The sequence below is a fragment of the Maylandia zebra genome, linkage group LG2 (assembly GCF_041146795.1).
Source record: "Maylandia zebra isolate NMK-2024a linkage group LG2, Mzebra_GT3a, whole genome shotgun sequence".
Classification (NCBI taxonomy): domain Eukaryota; kingdom Metazoa; phylum Chordata; class Actinopteri; order Cichliformes; family Cichlidae; genus Maylandia; species Maylandia zebra.
The window spans coordinates 40,525,713-40,541,848 of record NC_135168.1 but is presented as its reverse complement, the minus strand read 5'-3'; the positions used below and the strand labels follow the sequence as shown (position 1 = coordinate 40,541,848).

Below are 16,136 nucleotides of genomic sequence, written 5' to 3'. Positions count from 1 at the left end.
TATGTGGCATGACAGAAACAGATACTTTATGACGCTTAATTTAAAGTTCTCAAATACACACTTTAGCAAACTCAGGATTATGCATGGGTAAAACAAATTCAACGAAGTAGTGACAGATAATCAAAACTGGTAACAAGAACAACTAACAACCAGAAACCAGTTCAATAGATGAATTAACATTGCAGCTTAAAACCTGAAACTCCATCAATACAGACGCAGGAAAGCCTGGTCCAGATTTTTTGTTTCGTCTTTTAAGCCGAGCAATCCAGACAAGGCAATAAACCAGGATCTTTGGGATAACTTCACCTTAGCTGAACTGTTGTTGCTTTCCTGCGAATCCCTGCGAAGTGTATGGGTTTGAATTACTCACATCCCCAACCCTCCAGTCTATTACGCCATCATTGGTTTAATACCATAATAAGCAGGTCAGTTTGTTTGCCTTCTCAGCAACTGGAGCCAGAAAACTCATCATTCACCAGTGTAGGTTTACTTCCTCAGCTTGCTATATTTATAATCTAAGGCATGATTTACCAAGGTCATTCTCTACAAATCTTAAGGGAACACGTCTTCACGAATTCTGCTCTTTGCATTATGAATGAGAACCTGGTCATTTGCTCTTACCTTTGCTCCCCTATTCGACACGCAAATGTCAAAACCAACTTTCTAGACCAACACATCCTATAAAAACTGTCGGCAGGAATGCAATGACAAATTGAGATTTTTAATTAATTTAGATTTATAAAAGTGGTCAGATAAATGTACAAATGCAATCCAATGTGTACACGGGATATTTCATTTAAGGGAAGTTCATTTAAAGAGATGACTGCATGTAAAGGCCAAGATTTATAATGAATAGCTGTATTAAAGATGTGATTTTACTGCCTTTTGAAATTTAAAATGTAGAAAATTTCAACATTATGTGGCAAGTCTGACGATTGAATAAGATGACTAAACTGTCTAAAAGTCATGCACGCGTCACTCACAAAACATATCAATTTTGTTGTCAGGAAAAGGTCAGCCTTTTAAGTAAATGAGATGGCACAGGAGTGAGACCACAGCAGATGAGGAGGTAGCAATGGTTTTCAGCAGTTGAAATTTAATACTTTGTCCCCCTTTCTCTACAGAAACCCAGGTAAAAAAAATCCCCCACTCTCATAAAATACAACAGCAGCAGTTACCAGTAAAAAAATGAAATGCAAAAAAGAAAAAAAAAAAGAGAGAGAGAAAGCATAGAAGGAAGGGAGAGGGGATAGGGACATGACGATGCATTAAAGGAAAATATATTTTCTGTATGTCAGGAGTGAATCCAAAGTTCATCTTAGGACCGGGGACAGCGGCAACGAGGAATCTGGGAACTTGCTGTTGTGTTCATTCAAAATCGAGGGGAGGAAGAAAAAAAAAAAAAAAAAAAAAAAAAAAGAACAAAAATGAGTCAAGTCCAATCCAACTAGGGGAAGGAACCAGCACTCTAAGGCAGGGATTTATTCAGGAAGGGCTTTCTCCCTCTCTGGATGAAAGAAAATCTCACTCCTCTTCGGCCTGTGTGATGCATTTTGTTGTGTAAGTATGTGCAAGTTTGTGTATGCAACAGGTGAACTGGAAGGTGTGTCTGTCATATATATAGGTCAACACAGTTGCACCTCTCGCTTGCTGCAAGAGAGGTGGCATTTTCATTTCCTTATTTCTTCATTCATTTTTTTCTCCCAATATCAGTCCAAGACTACCTAGTAGTCATCCAAATCAAAGAACTCATCGTCCTCTCCTTGGTACTCCATGCCCTGGAAATCCACCCTGTACCGCAAGATACCTGAGGAATACAAAAGATGAGAGATTAAGTAGTGTGATATGATGGCAACTTGTTTTGGCTAAACAGTGGCAGGGGAAAACATGAATTCTGAAAGTATTAGACTTTAGTATTAGAAGTGCCAAGGGGGTCATTTTAGGGTTATCAAACAAACAAAACTCTGAAGACAAAAAAGATTTCATGACTAACTAAAAATGGATTCACTCATCATTTAGGAGTGTGTGGAATAAAAAGATATACTTACCACATGTCACTTTGACCCCACAGAAATTAATGTAAAATCCACTCACCCTGCCCAGTTGCCTAGCAACATGTATCATTTACACTCATTTTGATATGAAGACTGCATAAGCCAGAGCTGGCTAGATAACATTGATAAATATACAGGGGACTGTAGTTGGATAGAAGACTAGGAATGTCTGCCAGGCTGAACAGGTCATGGATGGGATATGGAGCCGGAGAAGTGTGGAATGTGGAGAACCAGACGGGTTGCTGAACTGAGCAGAGAACCCTGAGTGTGGCGATCTACTCAGGCCTAATAAAAAGCAAAGTCCAAAGCAGAATACCTAAAATGAATGAGTCCAAGGCCTGCTGAGCTACAAACTGAGGTGGAACAGTGTGGATGATGGATAAGACAGGTGTAGGTGCATTGCGATAAAACTTCACAATAATTAATGAAATTGTGTTTGTTTTATTTCAGCCAACTGTGACGTCAGTCAAATTCAAATAGTTTCACAATAGTGCTCTTTTCCTAATAAATGCTTTTGTTTTAGCATAACGACCATAACCTGTTACGCAAAATTCCTTCAACTTGTCCATAACAGTTTTCTTCTATAATAATTCAATTATTTAGATGTGTTGGGTATTATAGTTTTGTACCATTTGTTTATTACTGAATTCTAAAATATATTTTGTTTATTACCTATAATTAAATAACCTAAATCATTTGCATAACTAATAAAACCCCTAATAGTTAAATGCTTCCTTTGTCTAAAATTACTTCTAATTTAAAATATTAGGTGAAAATTAACAATTTAACTACTACTTCTTCAAAAAAAAAAAAAAAACAACAGTGCTTTTAGGGGTCCTGGAATGATGGTGTTTCTATTGTGAAAAGCACAAAGTCCTGAAATCCTTTTAGGATCCTCATTAAAATGTATTACACCACTAAACCAATTTAAATTGCCACAAGTATCTCTACTTTTTATACAACTAACAATTCAACAGTGCCTCTGCCCCAATTCTCCTATTTTACATGGTGAAGCCCTCTATAATACAAATTTCTACTGTACAACAATGTCTATATGAGGCCTTACCTGTACCAAGATGAAGCATGAATCAGAATAAGCAGAAGAGGAACTGTCTATCTTCTCTACTGCTACGATCTTCAAGTGCATAATACATGAATTATACTCGAGTACAATTACTAGATCATCATAACAACCCAATGACGAAATCATCACTGAACCACATATATCAAATATATTCCTAACTTCATTTTGATCAAACATTCAACTGTTATTAAACAACAGTGTGCTCACCCCCAATGCCTCCAAAGCCCTTGACAAACTGGGACCCCTCCTGACTCTTGTCTGTTACTATCTCCAACGTGGCTCCAAATTTCTTGTAGTTGTTCGCAAACCACTCCAGTAGTGGCATGCTCTCGATCAGCTCATGTTCCTGCCCCGTCTAGAAACGCAACCAGCGTTAGTAAGGTATAACATCACAGGCAATGGGTCCAACTTAACTCCCAGAGATCAGTTCCTCTTCCGCAGCACTTACCTCCTTGTCCGTGAAGTGAGACTTGTCTTTCTCCTGCTCTGGCGTTAGGTACAAAGTCTTCTCATCTGAAGAACAAAGAAGAAACTTTTGAATTGTAGGATCACAATTAGAATTCATTTACTGCTTTTTGTCTCAGCTACTGCAGATAACACTGTAGTGGTTTGTTTACCATTCTCTGCTCCATTGCTCTCTGCCCCATGCACACGAAGAACATAACGCATGGTGTCTAAGTTCTCATAGACTATGAGAATCTCCACAGCTCCCATTTCAAGGGCTTTCAGTGTATCCTCTACACCAAAGCAGTATTTCCCTGTATCCTGACTGATCTCATCAAAGTACCGCCCTGTAAATACAGAAGAATCATCAGGAAAAAGTTTGAAGATTTTACCTTTAACAAAAAAAAAGAAAACCACACACACACACACACACACACACACACACACACACACTCACCTATGAGCTTCTTTTCTTGGATGAACTTCACATTCGACAGGACCTCTGCTGAAAGCTCAATAGCCTGGTTGAAACCATTCTCTCCTCCATAGGAGATGTCCACTAGCTTCAGAACCTTTGCCTGTAACCTCTGTAGAAATCAAAGAGTTGTTAGTAACGTTTACAGACAAAGTAGGAACCAAACAAAGTTGCTGACAAGATAAAGAAAATAGAGAAAGCTACCACAATAAATATGCTGACAATAATGATAGACTATGCTGCTGGTTATATTCCCCAAAGCCTTGGAAAATCCCTCAAACTCATTAACTGCTAACCAAAGCTTGCAGTGAAGTGTGGGATATGCAGATTTTCATATCTGTCTCTTTCTTTGTTTGTGCAACCACATTCCATTATTGGTTGTAAAGACATAAGAGTTAGCTATATCAGTGGCTTACTGGCAAATTAAAGAAGGCACTTTCCATTTACAGTATGGCTGCACACATCATGTGCCAAGTTTAAAATAAACTTGCTATGTCACTATTTCATCACTACTACCAAATACCAGTGTTTATTTCTTACAATAGTAGATAGTTATTAAATATACCTATTTATACAACTCAGAGAAAACACTTAAAAGATCACCAGCCTTCTTTTGGACATCTATTCACTGCAGTGAGAAATTTGTGGAAAAAAAAAGTTGTTTCATTACATCATACTTACTGGATCAAACATGTCAGACTGGCTGAGTTCAGTCTTGAAATCAGCAGAGCCAGCCAAGACCATTCCTGCCACATTAACTTTGTCATTGGACACAAAGAGCTGGACAGCTGTCTCAGCTACTTTTCTCACATAGTTGTGTCTCTTCTCCATTCTCAGTCGAGCAAAACGCAGAGCAGACTGTCCTCCTCTGCCTGAAAGAGCAAAGCAAAGATTAAAAAAAAACCAACAACAAATAAACAAAAACAAAACAAACAACGTAAAATGTATTTTCTAAACATTCCAGTTCAGTACCGTGCTTCTTGGGTAGGTCCACAGTGAACTTGTGCAGCACCTCCCTGGTGTTGCCCTGCAGTGTGCCAAAGAGTGCCCCACTACCGTCGATCACAATAAAGCCAAACTTACTGTCATCAGACAGCAGGGCTGTCAATGCCTGTGTTGGGACATTAGTGAGGGAAGAACGGATCATAAGAATGCGGAAGACAGAAAGAATAATAAAAAGACCAAGGCGATGTTTACATACCACAGAGTTTCTCTAAAAAAATATTTTGCATGTGCATCAAAATACTAAGGAAATTCTCTCACCTCGGTGTGGAACTTGTTGTCACAGAGGTACAGGGAGGTGTTGATTGGTTTAAAAGGCTCAAAGTCAATATTGACTTTCTTCTCCTTGCCTTCCTCTGTCACAATTGTGCCACAATACACAACCAAGCCATTGGGTGGCACTGGGAAGGGAAGAAAAAAGCCAGAGACCATGAATATTCAAAGGAGGACTGGAGCTGAATGTTTTGAAAGTAAATACATCCTATGTTTTAAGTTGTCTCTTTTTTCAAAAAACCCCTTGGAACAATTATAGCTGAAAATATTACAATAATACAATGATATGCCAATATGAATTTCTTTTGTTGCCCCCAAGAACCACTACCATTTCCCAAAAGAAAATAGGCATTCTTTTACATGCATACCCTTGTTGTAGAGTTTTAGTCTTTGCTGTACAGAGGTGATGGCCCCGAGAACAGAGAGCCTGTTGACGCGACTCTTAATGTTGGAAGCAGTGCCAAACTCATCAGCCAACATCTTGGCCACTCTTGATATCTGGTCCTTTGGAGGGATGATCAGAGAGATCATGCTGGTGCCATTACTATAGAGAAAGTGAGGATGTAATGTTAGTGCATATAACAGCATTTGTACACAGCCAAGAAGCCATAGAAGTGATGGAATAGACTGAATAACTGACAATTATGCCACTCCTAGGTATGCCATAGTGAAACTGGCATCTAATATCAAGGCCATATAATAATCAACTTTGATTATGCCAAACCAGTTGAGCCATGTTTATTACCAGTTGATTACCTCCAAGATAGCGTAATTGTTTGCTCTAATTTAGTTTTGTAAATACACAACGCTTCTTGGCAAAATATCACCTTGACAAGGTCTGGCAGGTTGAGGGACAAATGGTATGGGCTTTCAGTTACACAGTACACAATCTTTGTCCTTGAAACAAGGACTAAGTCTTGCTACTTTGCATTGTTGTCCTTTCATTTACAACCAATCAACAGATGAATCACAGCAGTACAGGCTGACACGCACACAGCCAGGTAGAAGAGGCTGGATAAATGTAGGGCAAACAGTCAACTGAGTGTGTGACATGGCAGGCAGGGGAGCACAGGACAGCAAATTCTGCGCAACACTAGACGTCAAACTGTCGCAGAGCAAGCTACAAGCCAGTGAAGTAACACCCACATTCACATGCCTTGTTTGATAATTCAAGAGGCCCACAATGTCCCAGTCGGCCAACAACTGATCTCGAATTCTTTTTGACCTGACCAGTTTGAAACCAGTAACGCTGTAATGAACTGGCAAGCAGTTCGGCTGCCATGAGGTGACTAACTTAGTGGACTCTAGAGGAAATTAAGAGGCTCTGTCGTATGATTTGCGTGTAAAAAGAGCAGACGAACGTCATTTGGACTGTGAAACTGTAACTACAAGCTTGCCGGCCTTCCCTTTTTCGTCAACGTTCTGCTTTTTTTGTTTAAGACACCCATGCCGGCCTCTTTCCAAAGATGACGTCTATTAGCGGTTCTCATTAGCAACAAAACTAGCATCAACCTTACTAGCTTGAACTGAATAAAAATCTTCGGAATGCCAGCTACAAAATATAAACACTGACAAAAAAATGTGTTTTGTCCAAAATAAACCATGTTTTCAACTTCCAGGGAGATTAAATGCGACATCCGTTAGCGCCTAGCAATTGGCTAACTAGCGACAAGCAAAAGCAACGATTAGCTAAGTTAGCTATGCTAAGCTAACCACTCCCAAATTCGGCCCCATTTATACCATTTCCAGCTGCTGCGGCGGTATACATTGACACAATCACCCGAACCCTTAAACTCAAGTACTGCCGACCAGACAATTACCTCGAAATGTGACAAAAATGTATTACTTACCCACGGGCAGCTTCTAAACTTTTGATCAGCTTCTTGATTTTCCATATCTCCACGTTCCTATCCGCCGCGCTGGGGTCGTCCGCCATCTTTCTGCTGTGATCGCTTCAGCACCTGAAAGACGTGGAAAAAGAAGAGCTAAACATCTGCGCTGCACCCGCCAGTTAACAAACTGACTATCGTTTACAGTGTTATCGGATAAATTAATTTATCTATCGCTGAACCGTGTACCTCTCCAAACTAGTGGCGCGGTGTCCGTTAAGGCACCTTGCCAGTGCTGGCAGCTGGACTGACCGTAAAGGAAAGACTCAAACCGGGATGTGTTGCTCAATGCAGAGCGCGGGGGAAACAGGCCTACAGTCTACCAGGCCCTAGTGTCCACCCTGTTCTTATCTAATACGACCTACTTTCCTCGTGTTCCCCTGGAAACAATATGGAAACCAACTGCCAGCTTTTTAGACCCTATGAATATTGGCATATACTGGATGGTACTTTACCTGCCTCGGACAACGCGGCTCCGCTCCGCTCTCTGTCTGCTGCGCTACGTCAAGTCGGTGGTCCGATGAATGACGTTGCTTTCCGACCGGTTTCTCTCTCCTCTACACGCTGCGCGTGGTGCTAACGACGGGGGCTCACATGTGGGAGGTGGTTAGATCGGTGGCGTTCACTTCCTGGAAACCACTTAGAAACCAATGACATGCCTTAGCTGCCGTGTCAATTGTAGAATCTCAATAACAATTGGACGGAACCTAAAGAATATCGCCAAAGCTGGTAATAGGTGGATTATGGGGCTTGTAGTCAAAGTCAAACTTGCAAAACAAGTTACCTGATTTTGCAAAACTAATATGTCCATACATGACTCTTGTTGTTTAGAAGTTCTAACCATTTGTTATACACTGCCCTCTTTTTCCAGGGGCTTAAAAGTAAATGAACATGACATAATTTTAAATATAAGGATAGTTTTGAATAACTGGATGAACCTATGGACATCACCAAAATGCTTTATTTCGTGCCAAGCCTTTAATCCAGTTTCTTTTAATTGCTGCTTGTTTGTGGGTCTATCTTCCTTTAGTTTTGTCTTCAGTAACTCTTGTTTTCCTCTATTCAAAGATTTTTATTATTTATTTATTTATTTTCAGGACTGTGCAGCTTCTTTTAGATGGGAGAAACAGTTCATTACTCACCCAAGTGACTTCACTCAGACACTGAATACTGTGACGTTTATCTCATGTTAATTGAGGCTGAGTTTATGATGTGCAGTGCATTTCACTGTGTTTATCTAGGCTACGTCGGCTCTTCCACTTTGAGTAAGTACACTATAGGTGTGGGTAATGGCAGACACTATTGTCCTTTAGTATTCACTGTCATTCCCATACGATCCAAAGCTTCAGTTCATTTAATGTTTAGTTTCAATGCACTTGGTTAATTTCTTCTAGATTTCATGAGAAATGTTAGAAAGTTCAGTATGTAAGGATGTAGATTTCTTCCTTCATAACAAACCATTAGCATGATAATGTGGGTTCCATTTTGTATTTGTTGTTGTATTTGTGACCTTGACACAGATAAGCAGAGGAGAGTGGATGGATTTTTTTAAAACCAAATTTGCCTTCTTTGTTCGTTGATTAATGGTGAACACAACTGATGGAAACCAGACAGCTATAGGTAAACTAAGTAACAAAAGAAGCAAAGATGTTTGCTGGTGCCTGTGTAATAAATTCTGGCAAGACTGACCAGGCGAGCGGAGGCACGTCTCCTCTGCTCATTATTTCTCTAGTTTTACAGGACTGTAATCCGTCTTCACGCTCACAACAACAGGGCCTGTTACAGAAGCACTCCTGCTGTATTTCTACCTAGTGGAGGAGGGGAGTGAAATTAAATTTATTTGGGTACTGGCACATTTCGGTATTAGGGGAAATCAGATGGCAGCTGCTTTGGCCAAGGAGTAACTTAAATGAGATCGGGTGGAGGTGGCATTTTGTAAACTGGAAGTAAATGCACTAATATTATTAAAAAGAAATGGCAGCACAGGTGGGAAACAGGGACAAAAAGTATTCAGGAAAAAATGATAAATTCAAGACAATAAGGAGAAAAGGAAGGGAAGGAATCATATTTTCTGGGTTAACAATGGGTCATAGGATTAAACTCAACTATTTAGCTTGTAGGAAAACATAATACAGGGCAGTATAGAAAATGGCAAGGCAGGGGAAACATGTTTTATTGCAATATATTGGCTACAGAGGAGTTGTTATACTAAGGTACAAAGCAAGAGAGTGTAAGAGGTTTTTCAATCAAAAGTAAATGTTATGCTTAAAATATCTCTACCTTGTGATACATAAGTCAAGGATAGATTTTCTCATCTTCTCAGCCAAATGCAAATGGTGATCGTCAAGCCACTCAGACTAAAGGTTCATTGTGGGACTTTACTTTACCAGCTAATGGTTGATGTATTGATGGCTAGCTCTATGCCATATGCACACTGGTGCGAAACAACAGTGACCCCCTTGTCCGGTAAAGTAGTCTAAATCATTAGATTTTACCAGTCAGAAAATTACATAACAACATACCACTTAACCTACATTTATCTCTCCGACTGGGGTGTTTAAAGGATAGGATAGATTTTCAACTAAAACCTTATAATCAAATGTTTCCTTTTGCTAAGCACACGCCTTCTGATGACTTTAGTTTGAAGAATTGTATTTGGAGTTAACAAAAAAGAAGAGATGTACTCAAAATGTACTCAGTTGGGCTTTTTTATCCTGAAACTCTTACTATATACTGCCACTGTATTCTACTTACAGCAGTCCTTTGACTTATAAATGCATTTTACACTCGAAAAGGAACAAAAGCAACACCGCATATACTCCATAAAAAGACTGTCCACACATGCTGTTTATCAGTGTTTAAGTAAGTCACTTTGGTAAGTACATAGGTAATACAGTTAATGAAGTCTTTTCATTGTCTTCAGTCCTAGTGTTGATACTCATCAACCAGATATTACGTTTAACTGCCACTTTGGCTTAAGATGGCTCCCTCAGCAATTTTGCAGCAATGCTGTCCCATATGGATAATGACCCATATAGTAAATGACACCCATTGCATGCACTAGAGAGAGATTGGCTTTCAGTTGGCGTGAGTGATAGTACAGAAGTGTTTTTCCAAATAATATCATTTAAAAAATGGTGTGTCAAGTCAGTCACCTGATCTGTTTCTGCCGTTTCGGTTGATGACGCAGGTGTAAGCTACTGGATGAGCTGTTTCAGCCTAAAATTGTAGTGTGAATGCAGAGTAACCATTGTGTGGTTAGGTCAAGTCACTGATTAATCACTGAGCCAGCAGGTTCATATTGCATGTGTCTGTGTGTTAAAATATGTTCTACAACAAATTCTATAATCAATGTATTGCATATAATCTAGTACAGCCGTCCCCAACCCCCGGACCGGTAACGGTCCGTGAGTTGTTTGGTACCGGGCCACGAGAGTTGAGGTTCAGGTGTGAAATGTATAGTTTTCAGGGTTTTTAATCGGTTTTCAGCGTTATTTTGTTATCGTTTTTATCGTTTACTCGGTTTTCCTTGGTCTTTTCACCTGTGTTATGAATAAATTTTCTTTTTTTCGGTACCGGTACTAGTTTTATTTTGTTGTATTTATCCGCGACACCTTATAAGACGGTCCATGAAAATATTGACGGGCATAAACCGGTCCGTGGCGCAAAAAAGGTTGGGGACCGCTGATCTAGTAGTAATCCAATCTGTATAGTCCAGTAGAAGAAATGAGATATGATGTGTCACCGTGACATCATCACTATTGTTCTAAAAAGACCATGTATTTACAAACAATATATATGAAAACTGAGCGGCAATAAAAGTCTCAAAGAAATCCTAAATGACACTTATATAAATACATTAATGGATGCAGGATAGTTAATCTGAGGTTTTTCCTTCTACACAGAAAAAAAAAACATAAATAGAAGTTAAGGAATACTCAAGCCTTTAGATTTAGACCACTAGATGACAGCATTGGTTAATACATAAATAAATGGCTTCCTCACCGTCTTACTTATTCCTTTTAACTGGTGAACTACATGAGATCATTAGAGCTTCTGTTTCTTTGCATTACTCAGCGGGATGAGGTCAGGTGTTGTTGTGTGTTTGTATTATCAATGTGGCATGCAATTTGTTAGATGTTATTAGGCTGCCATATGGTGGATGTTATTCAGCGTCTTTAGTGAATTGTGACTGTTTCTATCCAATCAAACATCTGTTTGTGCTTCAAATAACAAGCTCAAGGATGATCCCTTCAGTATTACTCTCTCGGGAGCTTGGAGAGTGGGAGGAGGTTTGTGGTGTTTCCGACATCATTTGGCACTCACTGGATGGCAACATCATGGAGAAAGTGTGATAAAGCAGTTTGCGCAACTGACTGCCTCTAAAATTGTCCAGCTCCGGTATCAGTGCCAATTCATCACCATCTGTCGACCATCAGAGCTGTAATGATCTGTCACTTGGAAATGGATGGTGCTTGCTGTGCTGTGAATGGGAGCTCTCCTGGCCAGGCAAGCTAGTCCTTATTTCACCTGGTCATCACATATGAGCATTATGAGGAGATAAAATGAGGACAAAAGGCTGACAGGTTGTTGATTCCCTATATTTTAGCTAAATTGTTTAAAAATTAGATTTTTAAAATCATGATAATAGTGGCAAATTCATGTTTTAAAACCTTTTTTATCCCCTGTGATTCTACTTTTCAGGGTTTATAATTGGGTTTTACCAGTCAGAAAGTTACATCATGACACATGCTCTAATGTTTTAATGATTCTAATTCTGTTACATATTTTTAAATCATAAGTTTGTATTTCTGATTTTCAGGGATGTGGGAAGCACCATACTCACTAAAAGTAAACAAGAAAATTTCAAAAACATGTTGTTTGAAATAATTTTAATTATTTCATAATTCAGTGAAATCATTAAAGGATAAATCAACACCCAACAACTTATCATGGTATGGATCAATTAATTTTACTTGGTTTTCTGTGTATTTCATAAAAGAGCATAAGCACAGTTATGTCGAGAATAACCTACTGTATGAAAGCAATGTGAAAAATATTATTTTATAAAAATGCCTATTCCTTCTTCATCACTCCTGTTCCCTTCACCTACATGTCGATTGGAGACTCTGTTGATTAGCTAACTTACTTCAAAATTCCTTTTTTTTCTAACTTATATCCAACTTGTGGGTCATGCATACTGACAACATTCAACATCATGCCTTTGATTTCCAGACTCCATTTATGTAGGCTTGGGAATGGCACCAGGAGTCCACTGGCTTGTGTTCCCCTCCTGTGGCTGGGTTGTACAGTGCACTAAACAAAATAATATGATCAAGAATTATGCTAATTTTCACAGTGTTAAATATTAAGCATAATACATTTTGGGGAAATTTTTTTTTTTTTTTTACTGTATTACTTCATTTACTATAAGTATAAGGAAAAATTAACAATTTTCTTTACTGTCTTTTCTGACATTTTATCAGGTTTAAAATCCGAATTCTGAATGAAGAATTTATTCTCTCTTAAATAAATCAGTAGCCTTAATGTTATAAATTAAAACCAAGTTGACACTTAAAGCAAAATGGATAATGAGTCTTTTTCTGCCCTTGGATACTTGGACATTTTTCACATAGAGCCAGAGAGTTCCAGGACATTAAAACATTTAAGTTTATGTATTTAAAGCAAGCTTTACCCTATGCAGGTAATAATGTCATAGAGGGAAAGACTGACAGTCTGTTTTGTCATAGTGACATCTTTATATGTACTAGTGACCTATAGTTACCAGTGTAAGTAGGCATAAGTCTGGATAGGTCACAGTCATGGTAAAAAGAATGCAAATCCTCTGTCATTTTTACATATTATGGAAAAAATCATCTAATGCTTAGCATGCCTTAAAATCAACTTCTGATAAGCAACACCACATGACATTTTACAGTGTGTCAATATTTATTTAACAAAATCTAAGCCAAAATGCAGAAGCAGTGTGTGTAATCTAAACACACCTCATGTTATACAATAGCTTGTATAACTATTTTTATCAGCAATTACTTGAAGAAATCATTTTCTCTAAGGCTACGTCCACACGTACACGGGTATTGTTGAAAACAGAGATTTTCCGTTTTTTGTTTAAAAAATAATCCCGTCCACACGTAAACGCAAAAATGAAGAAAAACGCTGCTAGGAACATGCCAAAGCAACACGTGGCGATATATTCCTAACCGTGTAGAAATGTTGGCCAATCAGAAGTCTAGACGCCTCGGTGGGAAATAGTAAACATAGATGGGGCATAGAAGCAGAACCGAGTCGTACAGTGGGGCAAAAAAGTATTTAGTCAGCCACCGATTGTGCAAGTTCCCCCACTTAAAATGATGACAGAGGTCAGTAATTTGCACCAGAGGTACACTTCAACTGTGAGAGACAGAATGTGAAAAAAAAAATCCATGAATCCACATGGTAGGATTTGTAAAGAATTTATTCGTAAATCAGGGTGGAAAATAAGTATTTGGTCAATAACAAAAATACAACTCAATACTTTGTAACATAACCTTTGTTGGCAATAACAGAGGTCAAACGTTTACTATAGGTCTTTACCAGGTTTGCACACACAGTAGCTGGTATTTTGGCCCATTCCTCCATGCAGATCTTCTCGAGAGCAGTGATGTTTTGGGGCTGTCGCCGAGCAACACGGACTTTCAACTCCCGCCACAGATTTTCTATGGGGTTGAGGTCTGGAGACTGGCTAGGCCACTCCAGGACTTTCAAATGCTTCTTACGGAGCCACTCCTTTGTTGCCCGGGCGGTGTGTTTTGGATCATTGTCATGTTGGAAGACCCAGCCTCGTTTCATCTTCAAAGTTCTCACTGATGGAAGGAGGTTTTGGCTCAAAATCTCACGATACATGGCCCCATTCATTCTGTCCTTAACACGGATCAGTCGTCCTGTCCCCTTGGCAGAAAAACAGCCCCATAGCATGATGTTTCCACCCCCATGCTTCACAGTAGGTATGGTGTTCTTGGAATGCAACTCAGTATTCTTCTTCCTCCAAACACGACGAGTTGAGTTTATACCAAAAAGTTCTACTTTGGTTTCATCTGACCACATGACATTGTCCCAATCCTCTGCTGTATCATCCATGTGCTCTCTGGCAAACTTCAGACGTTCCTGGACATGCACTGGCTTCAGCAGCGGTACACGTCTGGCACTGCGGGACTTGATTCCCTGCCGTTGTAGTGTGTTACTGATGGTGACCTTTGTTACTTTGGTCCCAGCTCTCTGCAGGTCATTCACCAGGTCCCCCCGTGTGGTTCTGGGATCTTTGCTCACCGTTCTCATGATCATTTTGACCCCATGGGATGAGATCTTGCGTGGAGCCCCAGATCGAGGGAGATTATCAGTGGTCTTGTATGTCTTCCATTTTCTGATGATTGCTCCCACAGTTGATTTTTTCACACCAAGCTGCTTGCCTATTGTAGATTCACTCTTCCCAGTCTGGTGCAGGTCTACAATACTTTTCCTGGTGTCCTTCGAAAGCTCTTTGGTCTTGGCCATGGCGGAGTTTGGAGTCTGACTGTTTGAGGCTGTGGACAGGTGTCTTTTATACAGATGATGAGTTCAAACAGGTGCCATTCATACAGGTAACGAGTGGGGGACAGAAAAGCTTCTTACAGAAGACGTTACAGGTCTGTGAGAGCCAGAGATTTTCCTTGTTTGAGGTGACCAAATACTTATTTTCCACCCTAATTTACGAATAAATTCTTTACAAATCCTACCATGTGGATTCATGGATTTTTTTTTCACATTCTGTCTCTCACAGTTGAAGTGTACCTCTGGTGCAAATTACTGACCTCTGTCATCATTTTAAGTGGGGGAACTTGCACAATCGGTGGCTGACTAAATACTTTTTTGCCCCACTGTATGTGTGGAGGGACAGTAACTGTGTGTGTATATGTAAGCATTTAAACACCCCATATGGAAAAGATATATATAAATCTTATAAAGTTTGTATCTGTCTTGTGTGAAACTTGTATGAAAAGCATATAAGAGTGAAAAGATATGTGAAAAGATATAAGATCCGTTGAAAAATTATATAATGAAACTTGTATGTTTTGGATACTTACTAAAACAATATATGAAAGTAATGAGAAAGTGGCCACTTTCGTGAGTAATCACATATAAGTTTTTACTATTTCTTTTCCATATGGGACTGCAGAGAGTACAATTAACAGTAACAGTATTGTAGGAATTCATTTCACTGAAACAATAACGTGGCGCACAGTGTGACGTCAAAAAAGGCGCACACCTTTGACGCTGCGTTTTCTCCGTTTTTCTCGTCCACACGTAAATGCAAAAACGGAGTTTTCAAAAGTATCCACTCTGGCAGGCGTTTTTAGAAATCTCAGTTTTCAGTGACCGAAAACGCCATTTACGTGTGGACGAAAGCTGCAAACACAAAAAAAAAATACCCGGGTACGTGTGGACGTAGCCTAAGACTTGATCAGTCTCTCACATCACTGTAGAAGAAATTTGTTTGTTTGACCAAGCTTTAGCTCTTGAACAGATATTCTTGGCCTCACATTTGACTATAGAATATATATATATATATACACACACATATATATATATACACACATATATATATATATATATACACACATATATATACATACACACACACACACATATATATATATATATATATATATATATATATACACCCAGCACGCCCCTGCGGGCGGTTTATCCTTCAAGCTCGGGTCCTCTACCAGAGGCCTGGGAGCTTGAGGGTCCTGCGCAGTATCTTAGCTGTTCCCAGGACTGCGCTCTTCTGGACAGAGATCTCCGATGTTGTTCCCGGGATCTGCTGGAGCCACTCGCCTAGCTTGGGAGTCACCGCACCTAGTGCTCCGATTACC

General features: G+C 39.4%; 1 protein-coding gene across 3 annotated transcripts; it reads right to left on the bottom strand.

Annotated features, from left to right (window-relative positions):
• Window positions 1–1,076: 1,076 nt before the first annotated feature.
• On the bottom strand, window positions 1,077–7,837 carry etf1a (eukaryotic translation termination factor 1a). 3 transcript variants are annotated; one of them, XM_076873584.1, is made up of 11 exons: window positions 7,681–7,837; window positions 7,183–7,293; window positions 5,701–5,876; window positions 5,321–5,460; window positions 5,030–5,168; window positions 4,739–4,929; window positions 4,040–4,169; window positions 3,756–3,929; window positions 3,587–3,651; window positions 3,346–3,493; window positions 1,077–1,807 (listed from the first exon to the last, which is right to left on the bottom strand). In XM_076873584.1, the coding sequence occupies exons 2-11, from the start codon at window positions 7,266–7,268 to the stop codon at window positions 1,725–1,727; spliced, it is 1,332 nt and encodes a 443-aa protein (XP_076729699.1). In that variant the 5' UTR covers window positions 7,269–7,293; window positions 7,681–7,837; the 3' UTR covers window positions 1,077–1,724. The 3 variants fall into 3 exon arrangements, with proteins under 3 accessions (XP_076729699.1, XP_004545479.1, XP_076729698.1); XM_004545422.6 differs by having other exon boundaries at window positions 7,677–7,836; XM_076873583.1 differs by lacking the exon at window positions 7,681–7,837 and adding an exon at window positions 7,411–7,566.
• Between the last annotated feature and the right edge of the window lie 8,299 nt (window positions 7,838–16,136).